At 37.8% G+C, this 17,099-nt stretch overlaps 1 protein-coding gene across 5 annotated transcripts; it reads right to left on the bottom strand.

Moving 5' to 3' along the window:
- Positions 1 to 56: 56 nt before the first annotated feature.
- Positions 57 to 13,753, bottom strand: NUDT12 (nudix hydrolase 12). 5 transcript variants are annotated; one of them, XM_059873211.1, is made up of 7 exons: positions 13,622 to 13,753; positions 12,925 to 13,138; positions 9,735 to 10,327; positions 8,608 to 8,775; positions 7,528 to 7,641; positions 5,955 to 6,154; positions 57 to 3,303 (listed from the first exon to the last, which is right to left on the bottom strand). In XM_059873211.1, the coding sequence occupies exons 2-7, from the start codon at positions 13,128 to 13,130 to the stop codon at positions 3,193 to 3,195; spliced, it is 1,392 nt and encodes a 463-aa protein (XP_059729194.1). In that variant the 5' UTR covers positions 13,131 to 13,138; positions 13,622 to 13,753; the 3' UTR covers positions 57 to 3,192. The 5 variants fall into 5 exon arrangements, with proteins under 5 accessions (XP_059729194.1, XP_059729195.1, XP_059729196.1 ...); XM_059873212.1 differs by having other exon boundaries at positions 9,873 to 10,327; XM_059873213.1 differs by lacking the exon at positions 13,622 to 13,753 and adding an exon at positions 13,346 to 13,476.
- Positions 13,754 to 17,099: the final 3,346 nt, after the last annotated feature.

The raw sequence follows: 17,099 nt of genomic DNA, 5'->3' as shown, positions 1-17,099 counted from the left end.
ATCAACACTGGAATGATTCTACTTTTCACATGTTTACATATATCCAGAATGAAAAATTAGTTAAAAGAAGTATGTTTATTAGGACAAATACAAAGTTTGTAAAAATATCATAACCAGCATTATACTTATATAAAATGTCATTACACTGCATGAGATTATAGTTTCATTAGAAGTATCAATTTTGGTTTGTATTCAAAGACCTAATTATCTTTTCCTGCTTTATTAAGCTACTATTTCTATTAACTGTAAATTATTATAAAAATAGATAATATACATAATATTTTCAAATTATGTATTGAAATGAAAGTAGTCCTCTTTAGTACACAGGTAAACTGGGATAAAAGGCATCTCCATAATTTTCTGCCTTGTACATCTGATATCATGAGTACTCTTTTTGGTCTGATGACATTGTACAAGCAAGGGAGAAAGAGACAAACCATTACTCACAGTGCAGAAAAACCCACTCTTTTTAGTAAGCAACACTATTCTCTTAATCTACTGCATTAACTCTGGGGTAAGAAACAGCCTGCTTCCAAAGCTGCTGCTGTCTTTTGAGTAAGTTGAACTACTGAGATCTTCTGGAGGTGTTGCCCATACGATACTCCTGCCTGAACCGCTACATTCTCTTCAATTGCTTCTAAATTTAATTTTCCTGAACTGCTGTAGTTGCCAGATAACCACAGCATTTGGCTCTTCAATTTGACATTTCCTGTGTAAACTGCAAACAGTAACTGTCCTTCAAAAAACGTATAGGTAATTTTGAAATAAATTCAAACCTTGACCTACAAATAGGGCAAATTAAGCAATAAAAAGCCAGAAAAAAATATTTTCTTAAATAGATTAAATTTATCTAACTAGTTTTCTTAGATTTGTCTTCTTCCCTGCAAATTGAATTCTTCTCTTCATAAGGGAAAAAGGAAAAGAAAGCTTCAAAACCTTTTTCAAAAGCTTGGCTTAGATTTTGAAAATCTATAAAGACTAAAACTTGTTGACACATTTAAGTTCTTAAACTTGAAAGATCATTAAAAGATTACTCTCAAAATCAAAGATTATTTAAGTGTTGTTCCTTTTGTCATAGAATTATTTTTCTGTTTTTCTTCATACAGAAAAGTACATTTTAAATTTATTTATTAGCATTGTAACTGCCCATATATATACTGGTATACAGATTCCAAAAAAAAATTTAGGCAGATTATTAATCAGAATTGGTTAGGGATACTGTGTTTGGAGTTTCACTTTTGGAAGCACATCTCTATAGCCACTCACCATATTTTTTTTTCACAAAAAACTATTCCAATAGTTTCAAAAGTATTCCTATGGGTCTTAGTCATATATATTTAGCTACCTCAAAGCCATAAACTACTTATTTTTATGCTACCTATATTTGCTCTATGCTTTATCCTCCCTCTTCCATCTGGCTCCTCACTCCTTTGTTGCTCATCTCTCTGAATGCAATCACCACAGTACTAGTTGAAACTTCCTTTCATTGCTTAGCTTCCACCACTTTTTGCATATTTTCCAATATTCTCCTTTACTCTATGAGCAACCTGCAACTGATAACTGCCACTGTTACCATACAGTCTTGCTGGTACATGTGGCCTATGACAGCTTTCCATAACTCGCTTTCTCTGTAAAAGCAATTTTTAAGGGAAGCAGTGTATAGTTTCCTTCTCCTTGCCACACAAGAGATAACCTATATTTATTTTTACAAATGGCTAAAACAAGGAAGAAAATGAAGCAACATAGTATGTCAAATACTTCCAAATCAGGAAGACTTCTTGCTTTAAAGTTTCTTAGGTACTGCCTTAAAAAAAAAAATCCCATGAAAACTGCTGAGCATATGTGATATGGATGGGGAAAACAAAGAACAATCAGGATTTGTACAATCAGTTTTACTGATTCCAGGTTGCTGAGAATTTTGGAAAAAATGTGACACCATTCACTGTTAAAACCAACTTAAATTACCCCAAATAAACAAATCATAAAACAGTAAGTTTACATTTGTCACTACAATTTCCTCAGGTCATTTGCATTTCTTTTGATATCACTGCAATGACTGCAGAATGACAGACTATGAACGACTACTCAATGAAATTAATATTAAACCAGTATACTTTTCTTTTTAGAATATCAACACTATCTTAAATAACTTGATAAATTAAGGCACAAATCTGAACTGTAGCATTAAAAACACATATATAAATATTTTAATTAACCTATTGCTATCCCTGCATTCTTATAGCTGCAGTTAATATACTTCTTTCAACGATAAGATTCGTAATAGCAGTAACAATCTTGGCATCTTTATTTCCATAAAGAACTTTGTGCATATGTTGAGATACCTCTTCTCTATTATTCTAATAATAATAGAAGGATACCTCCTTCTCTATTATTCTATAATTTCATTTCTAATTATCAGAAAATGAAATTACTCACTGCCCAGCATCAATAAGTACATTATTATCTTATAAAAACACTAATATTTAAGCATTCAGGGATGGTTCTCCAACACCTGTTTCAAAAACGAAGTACTGTGTTATACCTTTAAATTCAGGCTGACATACAATTGGGTAAGTGCAGTCAGAATGGACGAGTAAATGCTTTGTTTTGAGCGTGAATATAAATTAGGTTATGAATATGAAAGATACAAAGTACCACATATTCACTATGTTACATATGCTATTAACTTTAAAATAACCATACTTGGTAAGGCTTTCAGCACTGAATGTAGATTTTTGTGACAGGTCAAATTTAAAGAATGGAGATATGCAAAACTGAGAAACAATTAAGGCCAAAGAAGAGGATGTAGGTAGAGAATTCAAACAGCAAGCAAGGTCAGACAGCCGTCTTTGTAATGCTGTGACTCCTTCCAGTGGGAGAAGACCAAATCAAACATAAAAAAGTAAAGAAAAAGGCATAATAATTTCATTCCAGAATAAGAAACACAGGCTGTACTCAACAAGGTACCAATTCTACTTATTTGGTGCTTGCTTGCTTGGGATAATTATTGGGTTTTGTCCAAATCTAATTCAGGTCTGAAAACGCCTACAAAGATTTGCACAATTTAGCTCTGGAACCAACGTAAAGGCTCAGAAAACCACTTGGTTACACAGTCACTAGACAAACAGTTCTAATTTATTCCTAATTAAGCATTCAATAGAAGAAGTAACTTAAATAAATCAATTATTTGAACTAAAGATTAGCATTCATTCCAATCCAATGTTTCATCAGCTGGTGTGCAATAGCTTGACTTGGTGGTACAAAGAAAGAACACTGGTTTCCTTTAATGAGAACTTCCACAACCTGCAATAAAAGCAGATTTTTTTATCTTTAGAAGATAGCATTATAAAATATACAGAAGCTAACATTGTATTAATGCAGAAATTATCTTCCTATAATGATCCAGCAGTCTGCCATTGCTAAACCTATTAAAGAGCTACTAAGAGATTCTCCAAGGTAAATGCAGAGAAAGTCCAACACTGTGTAAATGATGACATTTTTGAGCTTAATGTGCTGCAAAAGATACCTTCTTCCTAACAGAACTGTGGAAACTGCTAATACACTATTTAAGGTTTCTGTGAAACCTTTTTATGGCAAGGACCACCAGATGGTGCTCTACACTGCGACAAAAATAATTATTTTAATGTTTACTTGTAGTGCCACGGAGATGTGTTTTCTTGGTCTTCTGAAGCAGTTGCAAGTAACATCTGAATACATTTTCAATACATTTTTGAAGCATATTTCCAGCTGTCCACCAATCTGCATGAGACTAGTTGCATTCAGAACTGATATTCCTTTAAATAATGCTCCCAATATTAACAGAAACATACTGAGATTGTAGGTGACTAACTTTGCATTCAAGGTGACTTACAGTCAAAACACTTTGAACTGCTAGGCAGATGTCTAGTGCTATTAAAAGCTTAGCTCCTAAGTTGCCTGTAGGAAAACCTGTGAAAACTAAGTTGTGCAAGCAATCTTTCCTCCTACTCACGAACTGAAATACTTTTGTGAAAGTCTTTTCTGCCCCACTGTCATGGCTTGAGCCTGCCGCAATGCCCCCATGAAAATGCTTCCTCCCTGATGTCTGCTGTGAGATGTGATCAGAAATAGAGCAAAGCAGGCTCCAGCTTAGGAATAAAGGGGAAAAACCTTTATTAACCTACAACTATAAAAGAAAACACACAGAACTCAGGATGAAAACCTTCCAAAAACATTCCTCCTCCCTCCACCAAATTTCCAATACATTCACCCCTCAGATCACCCACTCTCAGTCCAACACCATCCTTCAGATTATCAATTCTCAGTTCATCAAGGAGAGAGGACTCCCTCTTGTACTTTTCCTGGCTTCCCCAGGAAACACAGTTCAAACCTCTTGTGTTTCCATGTCACACGTGGCACCGCCCGGAGATCATTTGCCATCGTGACATCCTCCTTCCATGCCCAGTGCTCTCACCACTGTGCATGGACCAGAGCTGCTTCTAGGGTTTTCCTTTTTAAAGGGTGCTTTGCCCAGTTCTAAAAAGAGCACAGTCTCTCACTTTTGGGACACCTGTCCCCCACCAAATTTCACCCCCTGGGGCCGAGGGGGTCTTGAGAACAGAGATCATCTTCTTCTTCTTCTTCCCTGAAGACGGAGGGCACCACCACCACCCTCCTGTCGTCTCTGTTCACATACTCCTTCACATCACATCACTGCACTCTCTTGGCTCCAAGCCATTGCCTCCCCCCTAAATGCAGTCTCTGTGTCACAGGAAAAAAAATGGTTCTGTCCATGGCCATACAAGAAAAGTCCAGCCAAAGGCCACTCCATCACCTCCTCCCACCTAAGATTCTTTTCAGCTTCTCTCGGGGCCCATTTCCTCTTATCTCATCTCTGTCTCTCTTCTCATTCAACTCCAGGAGGAATCAGCATTTGTAAGGTTTCCAGCATCCAAGAAAAGGGTTAAAAGTCTCAGGCTCTGCCTGTCCAGAACTCCCGCGTCTGCCCTGCTGGGCACCTTTGCCCCTGCCCGCTTCTCCTTCACCTTCATGCTGGCTGTGCTATCAAATTTCAAGGTGGCACAGACACCAGCTCTCTCTCCCTCGGGGGGTGGGGTGGGCTGCCTGAAGCCTCTCAGGGTTCCTCCACCTTTCCATCTTGAAGGGGCCTTCACCTCCCTTCTCTGTCCAAGACCTGGCCTACCTCCTCAGGCTGCATGGCTTCCCCTCCCCTGTCCAGCTCGGAGCCGGGCAGGGGAGGTCTGACCTCTTTCCCTGATGGAACCAAGAGAGAGCTTCCCCCAGGAGTTCTCAGCTTTTAACCCTCCTGTGCTCTCAGAGGCATAACCATGTCCCCAGTGGCCACACCAGGTGCCAATATTCAAATCTGAGCACCTACTGGTTTGACCACAGCATCCCAAAAAACTCACTTCCTCTCAAACTACAGCACCCACTTTATGTGACTATATTTTAACTACCGATGGAAGCTAAGTGTAGGATTTCTTATTAATGTACGGTAAGCTGCATTTAATAACAGATTATTAAAATAGTACTGCATGAAAAAAAGATAATTCAATCTAATGAATTCCCAGAGTCCTTACTTTTACTTTCACCCTCACAGCAATCTGGTAGCATGCCTGTTTGGAGAAACTGTAATGAATAATGCTATTAAATACTACATGAAAAGCACAGGCTTGCTAAGGACATGGGTTAAAATAACTTGACTATCTCACAAAAAGCTCAAGAGCAAACTGGCAAAAACATCATAAAATGATCCTGCAAATAACTCAGACATTACTGTGAATACCTGTCTTTTTCTGGTTGTGTCTAACCTACAACGACAATATAATGCAACTGTAGTATGACAAAATGAAGAGTACACATGCTTGACTTGCTGAAAAAGCAAGCGTCTGTTGTATGCCAGAACCAGTACAGTCACAGACTAATCAATAGAAGAAAATGAAATTGAACTTTACCTGCTCTCTAGTGAACCAGCGGGCATCTTCTATTTCATTCTTGTCAACTTTAATTTCTGTGGACACTGCAACAGCTAAGCAGCCAATCATTAGGGAGGAGGGCATTGGCCATGGCTGACAAGAGACGTACTGAACATGGGCAACTTTGACTCCAGCCTCCTCCTCTACTTCTCTTCGAACAGCATTTTCTATGGTTTCGCCTAATCAAAAAGGGCAAAGAGCAACCAGCTCATGAAAATACTCCAAGCAACGATCACACGCTGTGCTTTGAACTGACTAAAAAGATTTGAAACTGCCCAAGGCAATTATCTATAAAGATCTAGTTCACAGATCAGGGCAAAGACCTCAGCACAAGACACAAAAGTCTAATAAAGTAAAAAGCCACAAAAGCAAAATGAAACTTTGAAAATAAAGTGTAGTAATTTCTCCGTAAAAATATTTATTTCCTGAATTGATAATTCATTATACACACAAACCATCATCACTATACCTAAAATGTCAAAAATTAAGTAGAAACTAAATAATTCCTATAATTATTCTTGAAATATTCATTTGTAAGTAGCACTGTGTTAATTTCTGGATTTTCAGTATGACTGCAACAGCAGGTACTGCAACTTGAAAAATCAGTATTTAGAATTATAATAGTAAGAAAACAGAGATTTAGAATACTTGCTCACATTTCTGCATTGTATTATTCCCTTTGCTTGACTCCTTCTTCATTGTCTTAACACATGTAGACAATACTGTAAATTGTAACTGCAATGAACAGCTCTGTTTCCATATCCATAGAAAACTGCAGATGCATGTTTGTGGAATGCTGATAGTCACCAGCCTACATAGGCACACATGAACTGTGCTGTAACCGCTGATTACAGGTTCATTAAAGGACATGGTCCGTCCATCAGAAATAAATATCTTGACTTCTTTCAAATGATACCTGAATAAACTTGTTCATGCTGTTACTGTATGTCAACCTGCACATGTTTACTGAATATATTTCTTCACTATAATTTCACTGGTGATGAAGATCTATTCACAATAGAAGAATATTTTGCAAGTTGTTCTGCAGGTACTTGTAACTGTAACTAATTTCAACTATAATTGATTGACATAGCTACTGAAAAATCTCTTTATCTTTCTTTCAGAATTACGGAATTTCTACTTATTTTCCACAGAATCAATCAGGCCCTAAACACATAAGCATATGCTTAACTTAATGTTAGCTTTAACTTACACTTTAACACTTACTTTTCCTATGCTAAAATCCTTTGCTAAGTATCACCAGCCAAGGTGACGTGTTTTAAAACATTTTTTTTTCATTTAAGTAGTGATTTAAGACTACATGATTTGAAAACTATTCAGTATTTTTATTTACTCAAGTTTCTCTTTGCTTTTTTAAAATAAATCAGCAGCTGCAAAGTACAGAATTAGTGTATTTATTTTAATAACTCATCTATCAGGAAGCAAAAAAACTTCAGTTTGAGATAGCACAAATTATATTTCTCTGTAACTGTAAAAGTATAAGACTTTCATTGAGAAAATACATTTGATAAAGGAAAATGAAATTACTCACCAGGTTCTACAAATCCAGCAAGGCAGGTAAACATTCCTGGGGGAAACCTCTTCTGCCTACCTAAAAGGCAATGGTTGCCATCTGGATGGATGACTTGCATTATCACAACAGGATCTGCAAAGGACAAGAAATGAATATATTTCAACATCTGAGAGACTTAATGCAGTAAAAACTTCTAGTCTATTCCATACCAATGCATATAAAGACAAAAATTATATTGAAATCATAATTGTGTCTGTGCCCAGAGTAAGCTGTTATTTCATTTCACTTTGGGGTTACCATCCACTGCAAAATACCTCTTTATTTGGTTGTATCACATACATGCTTAGAAGAAGCAGCTTACTAACCAAGGCTTGAAATGCAGACAGAAATTACCTCTAACCAAAGGACACAATCTGCAAAGAGTCAGTACTAATCAGCAGTACTAACCTATGCATCCAGCATATACCAACAGTTTCTGCAACAAACTTATTTATTATTATCTTCTCTTCACCACAGAGGTCTGAAGAATGTCTTTTTGATTAAACATCAAATAACTAGACACTTTGCTGACAACGTAAATACTGACTAAATACGGACTACTTTCCACCTTTGACTTCATTTACTCTTTGCTATCAGTTTCTCATATGATGATGCACTTTGACAAATTCTCTAACTTCTGGTCATTGTATTTCTTTCTTTCTAACACAATATTTTCTCCTATTGGTCTAAGCAACCCTATTAACTTGTGATCTCTTCCCCTTTTTATTGTCATCCAGTTTTAAGTAAAAAAGTAAAATGTGACCCTTTATACTGCTGGTATCTCATTTATACTGTTGGAACTTCTAAATGAGATTATTTGTTGAAATTAGGTTTGCATTGTCACAGCAATTCTGTATCACAGACTAGTGCAAGAAAGAGAAGCCTGAACTACTTAGTCCTAAACAGAGCTGAGACACACGTAGTCTGTAGAGAAACAAGTATGGAAGACCTAGGACAGAAGTAAGCAGCTGAAATAGCTAGAAATAAATTGATATACATGCATAGGAATTTATAAGCAAGTGATTTACAAGCAAGCCACTTTTGAGTGAGTATTCTCACCAACTCTTGGATATGATGTGTTGTGAACTCCTTGGAGACTAGGACAATCTTCGTTTAAGCAAGTTTTCTTGTAACCCCCTTCTTCAATCTTGGTTGCACCCCCACATGTTGGGCAGAACCGGTAACGGTGGTGCCATGCTAGAACAGATCTCGCCTGGGCGATTACTCCTTTAAAACAATACATTAAGAATGCACAAAATCAAATACTATTTCATGTTAAGCTTTTAACAGCATAGAAAAATCAAGTACTGAGGTTTAACACAAAAAATCAGAGTGTGGTTTGAATCATAATCATGGCTACAAGAGAAGCTGAGCAGTATGAGTTATGCACACCTTTCTCTTTGCAGCGCAGCAAATGCAATAGAACATAGTATTAAAGAGCTACAGGGCAATTTACATACATTCAGAAAAAAATTCATCCGGATCAATATACCCTGTTTCTCACAGAAGTCACTTTGTGTTGGCAAACTGCCAAAATTGTATGTATCAAGTCTTTTTCAGATGACCATTTTAGGGCTACTACAGGTATTGACACAATAATGCATTGTTCCATTTAAACTTAAGGTTCAAGTCGGGCTTTCCTTATATACTTAGTAAAAACAAAACTGCTGCAACAGCAGTCATTAAAAACATTTGTTGTTAATGTCCTTACTAACACTAATTCACTTTGGCATCCTGACTTTTCGACACTTCCTTGTCATATGAGTACCCAACACAGTTATGAAGGACTTAGGTTCTAATTTCTCATAATTAATTATTTTGTAATTATTAATTTTAATTAGAATTTCATTACTGAAAATTCAGTAATGACAGATTTTTTCCTTTATGTTTATAATGTCTGCGCATTAATATTTAAATAGTACTGTTTAAAACCCATGATGATCAATAGGTTCTACAGTCTAATACAGTCATTGCAGAAACCAGTCCTTTGCAAATGCACATGTTCTTACATACAAAATTCTTCACAAAACCACTACCAGGCTTTTAAAATCAAAATATTTCTAAAGACACTGAAAACACAATTTCTTTGCAGTGTTTTGTCTTTTCTTTGAATTATAGCTCAGGGAATACCAAAGCGTATCTTTCTGATTTTACATTTTGTACTTGCGGCATTTTATGTACCTTACCAGATTCTTTTTCAGGTAACTGCAGTAGTGCTGGCATCGGTGGGTGAAGAAAGTAACAGTCCTCATGCTTCTGTTTAAATTTTTCAGCAGAAGCAGAATCTATGCTAAGAGCAAACCAAGCAACTAACCCATCTTCACCTTCTTGCTGAACTCTTCCATTGCAAGCAGCCATCAGGTTCATATCAGACTGAAGGTCCACTCCAAGAAAAATCAAAGTACATTCTTCAGATTGGTTCATGTACTGTTCAACATCCTTGTGGCACAACCTGCAAAGCTTTACTTCTGGTTGCTGTGAGCTCTCTCTTCCCCCACCCAAAGTAACCAAGGGACTTAGATTTGAGAAGAGGATGTACACTGTAGCTGGATGGCTTTGTTTTTTACTTAGCCACTTAGAATCTGTTCTTTTATCACTCCTCCTGTCCAGAAGTGTCATGCCGAAATAATTTTCATATTCTTTCACATCATTTGACAAAAAACTAGGTTTCTGATCACCTTTCACATTAGCCAACAAATTAGCTATGTGTTTGTACCCCCAAAATTTAGCAATGTCCAGAGCTGTCTGCCTTGATTTATTAATGATGGATGTGTCACACCTGAAGAAACAGAAAAGAGCTGAGATTACCAGAGTAAATATGCTTAGGAAAGGTCCTGTTGCTGTATTATTCTTACAGCATATGCATCTGACACTATTAAGGTACGAGAATTTCTAGACATTCTATACTGGGATAATCTTTAGGCAAAATGTTTAGCATCATGATAATAAAATATAATTTACTTCTTCTTTTGCCAAGGCTATATTTCACATTTTTGTTGATCCTTTCAGATTATCATTCACCACAATACATGAAGTAGTACAAAGGCAATGAATTTATTAAAATTCCACATACGGTATCATTAAAAAAAAAGGCTCAAAACAAGACCTTCAAAAGTCAGACCACAGGTCTGTTCCTCATAATCAGTAATCAAAATGGGAAAAAAAAAAAAAAAAAGAAAAAAAAATGCCTAACAAGCATTACTTTCTAGAACCTACTGGAAGCAGCAAAAAACATTTACAAGAAAATATTTTATTGAGGTTAATTGGGTTGTTCAGCCTGGAGAAAAGAAGATTGAGGACAGACCTCACTGGGGTGTCCAACATCCTCACAAGAGAAAGCAGAGGTGCAGGTACTAATCTTTTCACTCTGATAAGCAGTGACAGGACACAAAGCCGGAGTTCAAGGAGTGTTCAGACAATGCTCTCAAACATGGGCACATGGCGGGATTCTTGGGATGACCTGCGCAACTGCAGGAGTTGATCCTTGTGGGTCCCTTCTAACTCAGGATATTGGATGATTTACCATAAAATAAGAATACAGCCTCTCATTAGTGCCAGAAGCTGGTTCCTGTAGAGATCTTTAAGTTACCCAGATGTCTGTAAAGTGAAACAGGTAAGGGAATGCTGCCTCGTCACATACATTAAAATACTAAAACCGAAAAGAAACCCAAACTTTAAATAGGTTGAGGTTGACTGGGAGGTCAAAATAACACAATTTAATTGTTTGCTAATGTTAACATGGCAAGTAAGACAGAAATGTCACTGTAAATTACAAATTATGTTATAAATACTAGACTCATCAGTTTTTAAAACCAGAAGATGCCAGTAATATTAATGTTGCTGATACACAGTTAACTGTACCACAGGCAAGACCATTTTGAGAATTTATATTAAACTCAGTAGTTTTTGAGGGAATTTGAGCATACTGTTTAGAAAACTATTCAAAACTTAAATTACAAGTTTTTGCAGCTAAAGCAACTCCTCACATGACCAGTAACAGGACTCATGGGAATGACAGTAATCTCTCTCAGGAGAGGATTAGGTTGGTTATTAGGAAAATGTTCTTTACCCAGAGGGTGGCTGGGCACTGGAACAGGCTCCCCAGGGTAGTGCTCACAGCATCAAGGCTGACAGAGTTCAAGAAGTGTTTGGACAATGTTCTCAGGCACATGGTGTGATACCTGGAGACAGCGCTGTGCAGGACTATGACCTGGACTTAATCCTTGTGGGTCCCTTTCAATTTAGGACAATCTACGATGCTACAATTTTGTGACACAAAACCAACTGACTAGATTTCTAGAATTATTCTCTATAATGTTATGAAATATTATCTTCATAGACATTCATGTTTGTATAACCAGCAACTATAATTGTCAAAATAATTACTTTAAGCATTAACTAAAAGAAGACCTATGATGGTACATCATCATTTCATGAACTACATTCAATTGCCTAACAAAGCAACCATGAAAAGGACATTTAAAAGTGATATTCACTTTTTTTTTCTTTTTTTTTTTTAAGAAAAGCTTAAGTTAAAAAAAACTGTTTTCCTATTTACCTACTGATAAATTTCCCAGCATCTCAAAAGATTCCTCAATACACAAAACCTTGCACTAAGATACCCTCTACACACTGGAATGTACTGATTATCGTAGAAGCCAGTGGTTCATCTAATGCCCTGCTCTGAGCCCCAGCAGAGGCTACAGTTCTTGGCTATGACTGAAAAAAAAATAAAAAATGGGTGGGATGATTACTGGAAGATGTGGAATGCTATGCCTGAAGTCAATCATTAACTACAGAATGAACTAAATTTGCTTTTTTCTGTAACTAGGAGTTCAGAATGGAACAGCCTGGGCTTGATTAATGTTAAACTCAGTTAAACGCATTTGATTCTAACTTAGTTTTAAAGCATTTTCCATTTGAAGTAATTCTGGAAAAGGTGAGTCTGTGATTTCTTACTGAAGAGTCAGCAAACATTCTATACTAACAAAGATTCAAGTGGATTACAAATCAAGTTTAGAGAAAAAATTTAAGTGGAACTATCAAATACACGCAATTTATTCTCAATACAGTGGCTGGAATTAGGGTGCGAACTTTGTTCTATTCTATTGGCCTCTGTGAAAAGTAACAACATATACTTGAATGTCAAAGGAGTGACTTTAGAGATGCTTATAACTTTTAGACTTTCTTAGCAAATATGAAAAGCATGATGTAATAGCAGAACCCAGTTATAAACTGATACAGAATACATTTTCCTGAGTTTTAGCCCTGAAAATTCTGCCATTATCTGTCTGGTAAATTTACTTCTGAGACAAAACTGAGACAAAAAGGGGGTGCAAAACAGAGCTCTTGAATGGGGTCCACTAAACTGCTTACCCCTCTTGAAGAAGAATCTGCACAACCTCGAGGTGTCCATTTCTAGCGCCGTACATGAGGGCTGTCCAGCCATTCCCTGTGGCTGCATTGACCAGTGATGGGGAGTGCTTGAGCAGCACCTTCAGCCTGGCTGTGTCTCCAGCAGCAGCAAAGTTATGCAGCTGAGAAACCATATCCTGATGCAGGTTCTTTTCAAAGACAGTCATTGTGCCCTCTAAGATTAAAAAAAAAAAAAGAAAAAAAATGCCAGAGAGCATACCTCCCACTACTAAGACGATTTAAGTAAAAGATCGAACTTTAATACTGTACAGAAAATCAGTACTATTACCAAAAATACAGACACAAGAAATTCTTGTGATTGGTGTGATATTATTATTCCAAATCTTCGTCCCACCCATCTCCAAACATAGTGTAACTTTACCTTAACAATCAAAGCCAATTTCAAAGAGATATCACTGTGGAAATGAAGATTCTGAGTGTGAAAAAAATAATCGTGGTTTCTAAACCAAAAGCACACAGGCACACAGAGACAGGCAGAGAGACAGACAGTCACACACACAGACACACACGCACACACGCATTCAGACACTGCTTCCAAGACCGCTGCGCAACACAGCGACCGCTTCTATTTCCTCAGGTCCCGTTCCACGCCCTTCCCCAGGGCCCCGACCCGGCCTCAAGAGCGGGGCCACGTTACCGTGCGCAGTCTCTCCCGGCGGCCAGGCCCCGTGCGCCTTCCCGGCGCGCCTGGCAGCACTGCGGAGGAAGGCCCTCTCCAGCCCTCTCCAGCACGGGCCCGAGAGAGGCGGAGCGGGCCCGAACGGGCCCGAAAGGGGACGAGCGTGTCCGAGCGGGGCCGAGCGCGATTGCCACGCCCGGCCCTTCAGCCGGGCGCCGGGCTTGAGACGGTGTAGTTCCCGGAGGGAATTGCCAGTCGTTCCCTGAGCGCAGCTGCCGGCGACGTTGGGGTTAAAGGGCAAACAGACATTTTGTCCGCCGGGCCGGAATCTTGGCGGGTATAGGGAAAGGATCAGATTGATTTTTAGCATTGCTTTACCGCGCTAGCAGAAGGCAAAGGTCGGTGGCGACCGAATGCGGAAATAGTTATGAAAAAGGTGGAACAACTGACATGGCAGGAGAGAAGAGTTAGCGGCGAAATCGGAATGATTTAATCTGCCAGAAGTGTGTCCTGACTAATGTCAGGAATATTCCACAAACACCAGAGGTTTATGTCCAAAAAGAGGAGTCCTTCACCTTTTTTTCGAATAAAGGGGGAGACTCCACAGGGGTGCATGGCCTCGGGATTTTCCAAGTTTCAGAGGGCGTACCCTCATTTTAGTCCAAACTGAGTCACATGTTGCCCTCTTCCTTTCCCCATTGCTGAGGTACTAGGAATGTACAGCCTTCCCGAACCACCTACCGCATATCCCCCCCCCCCCCCCCCCACCCTTGAACCTACTGTCATTTTACCCGAAGATCAGAAGTTCAGGCTTGTGCAGACCCTTGTCTGTCTCAGGAGCTAAGCTCTCTGGGCTCTGCAACAAACCTGCTGCCCTAAGTTAGTAGAGACATTAAGACTCATTTTAAAGATGCTTACACACACACCTTCACCCATCAAATTGTTTGTAAAGACATTAGCTTCCCTCTCACTATGAAAAACCTTGGAAAATTGAGGCTATACTAGTCCTATAGAAACAAACATGGAACTGTTGTCCTAATGCATTTGCACCTGGAGAGTGTGGGGGAAAAAAAAGTGTAGCTTTTGAAAGGTCAAAAAAAAAAAAAGTTTTGTACTGTGCAGGGTAATCCTACAAAACAGATTGCGTTATTCCCACTGCCTAAAGTTGGGATACAAAGGTTAATCTAAACCTAGTTCTGACATGAAAGACTCCACAACCAGCAAGGTTGTAAAGAAGATATTTTATTCAGCGCGCTGGATGCCTGGGGGATCACTCCACCACAAACGTGTGTGTCCATTGTCGTGATTTACCTTGCTTTTATTCACAAAGACATTTAATATTCAAGATAATTGTGAAAAGACAATACATATTCATAACATTTCCCCAAAAAGGTAGGTTTTATTATAATGACTCCTTGGAAGTAATTTCCATAGTTCCCGCGTTTAGCTCCTCTCGGTTGCGCCTGTGCAGTGCCTCCTGGTGGTCATGGGCTGGGGGCTTTAGGATGAAGTAAGCTTCTCTTCTTCATGCTGAACTTTTCATCTCTGTTCTTCATGCATACTCCTTGGACCCTTGGCATTTCTCCAGAGCACAAAGCCAGTTTTGGTCAGTTTAAGGTGCTCCAGGCAGCTAGTCCTTACTCATATCAGGGACCAGTGCTTGTTTACATCAGGAGCTGTCTATAACAGGCTTTTCTAGCCCCTTTATCAGTTCTTCCACCAGCATTACATTATCGATTTTCCCACTTGAATTTGTATTAAACATTAACAACTAACTCATATAAATCTTTGTGAGATATTAACCATTGTATTCAAATAATAAAATGTTTAGTCATCAGCTTGTTTATAAATGTGACTCTCAGAAGTTCCATAAAGTTTCTGTTTTAGCAATACAGTTTTAGTTGGAGATACCTACATATATAAAAGTATATATAGAGAGAGCTATTTGTATATATCTATATAACCTATTACTCAAGAGCAGTGCCATTTTTGATTCAAGAGTATTGCAGTAATTTAGTAATGTATTAACAGGAATAAATAGTACAAGGAAGTGGGTTTTATGTCTTGCTGATGGTAGGATACATTCTGTGTCCTAACATCATGTCAGCAGTTCCCAAGGTCCATGATTTTAAGTACTTCTGGTGGAATTTGTGCCATTTTCCAGTGCATCCTTGCAAAAGCAACTTAGTACCCCTTGTTTAAAATACCAATAACTATAATAAGTTCAATGTGACTTTAAAATTGTAACAGTGAGGAACAGGTCACTATTTAAAACTTTTTAATAAAAGTTTAATAAGGGATAAAAGGGACAATATCCAGTGCTGGGGTGTTTGGCAATCTGCCAAAAGCGTACCATTAGCGTCAAACAATTTTCTTACATACCTTTCATTACACTGGTTAAATGCTTATTAATGAGGGTTATACATATTCAAACATTCCTGAGAGTTTACATGTTCTAGGAACTCTTTTGATTGTTTTTAACCTTTGACATGCTGCCATCCTGTAGATTAGATCAATATGTTTTATTTCTTCTGGAGGCTCCATTCTGATGTTTTGACACTTCCTAATAACCAGAGAGTCAGTAGTAAATTTTTCTCTTGGTGTTCTGGTCCGTGTCACTGTTATAATTCAGGTAAGATAGTCCACAACTGTGAGAAACAACAAAGCTATTTCACACCATTAACTGAGATAGTTACACAAATAAAAACATTTTAACATTACATAATCTCTATTTTAGTATTGTGATAAGGCCTAAGATATATATTTATCACACTCCTATTTATATAAGCTATAGAGTGCATACATAAGATGAAGATTATATTATACCAAAAAGCAGTTTAAAGGAATTACAAATTGTGCCATATCAAAATCTTTGCAGTCAATAATAACAAGCAAAAGTTAATACATAAATGCAAAAGCCAATACTATTTTGTCATTTAGAACAGTAACATAGAAACTTGTGAGCTTGAAAATATTTTGTTTCTAGTAACAGATGTAGTTACTTTGCTGGATAAAAGGTTACAAATTCTTGTGAATATGTTGATCTCTATTTAATAATCACTGAGCTGAATTTTCTAAGAGCAATTTATTGTTTCTTTAGAATGGAAATATGTAATAGTAACTTGTTTTAAAAGCTGTTTTTAGCTTCGGTGTAGTCAAGAACTAAGTAAAACTCAGTGAAGAGGTTAAAACAGAGCTAGATTTAGCTGTGCCATGGTTCTTGAATTTGGAGAAAATAAAGCCTGTACTGGCCACTATTCATTTAACTTCACTGAGTCTGTCAGCTCTTCAGTAGTGGAGAGCATGGTTGTAAAGGTGTAGTGCAAGACTTCAGGAGTACAAGATTGTCAGTATGAGAATAGAAATGAATGCAGCATTACTAATTTACTCTGATCCTGAAAAAAATGGCTTTGAGCTTGCCGATTGCTGTGGACAGCAGTCAAGGAGTAGTATCTGAATGCTCTGATGCCCTATTCATTTGGTGCTGCAGCCTTTA

Source organism: Haemorhous mexicanus, chromosome Z (assembly GCF_027477595.1).
Source record: "Haemorhous mexicanus isolate bHaeMex1 chromosome Z, bHaeMex1.pri, whole genome shotgun sequence".
NCBI lineage: Eukaryota > Metazoa > Chordata > Aves > Passeriformes > Fringillidae > Haemorhous > Haemorhous mexicanus.
This window is presented reverse-complemented; position numbering and strand designations above follow the sequence as displayed.

Bases quoted from the DNA above. Each gene is read 5' to 3' on its own strand.
- NUDT12 (XM_059873211.1), bottom strand. From the start codon at position 13,130: ATGACTGTCTTTGAAAAGAACCTGCATCAGGATATGGTTTCTCAGCTG. The intron at 10,328-12,924 runs GTAAGCAGTTTA...CTGTTTCTTCAG, and splicing joins CAGATTCTTCTTCAAGAGGG to GTGTGACACATCCATCATTA. The intron at 8,776-9,734 runs GTAAGGTACATA...ATTGTTTTAAAG, and splicing joins GTTACCTGAAAAAGAATCTG to GAGTAATCGCCCAGGCGAGA.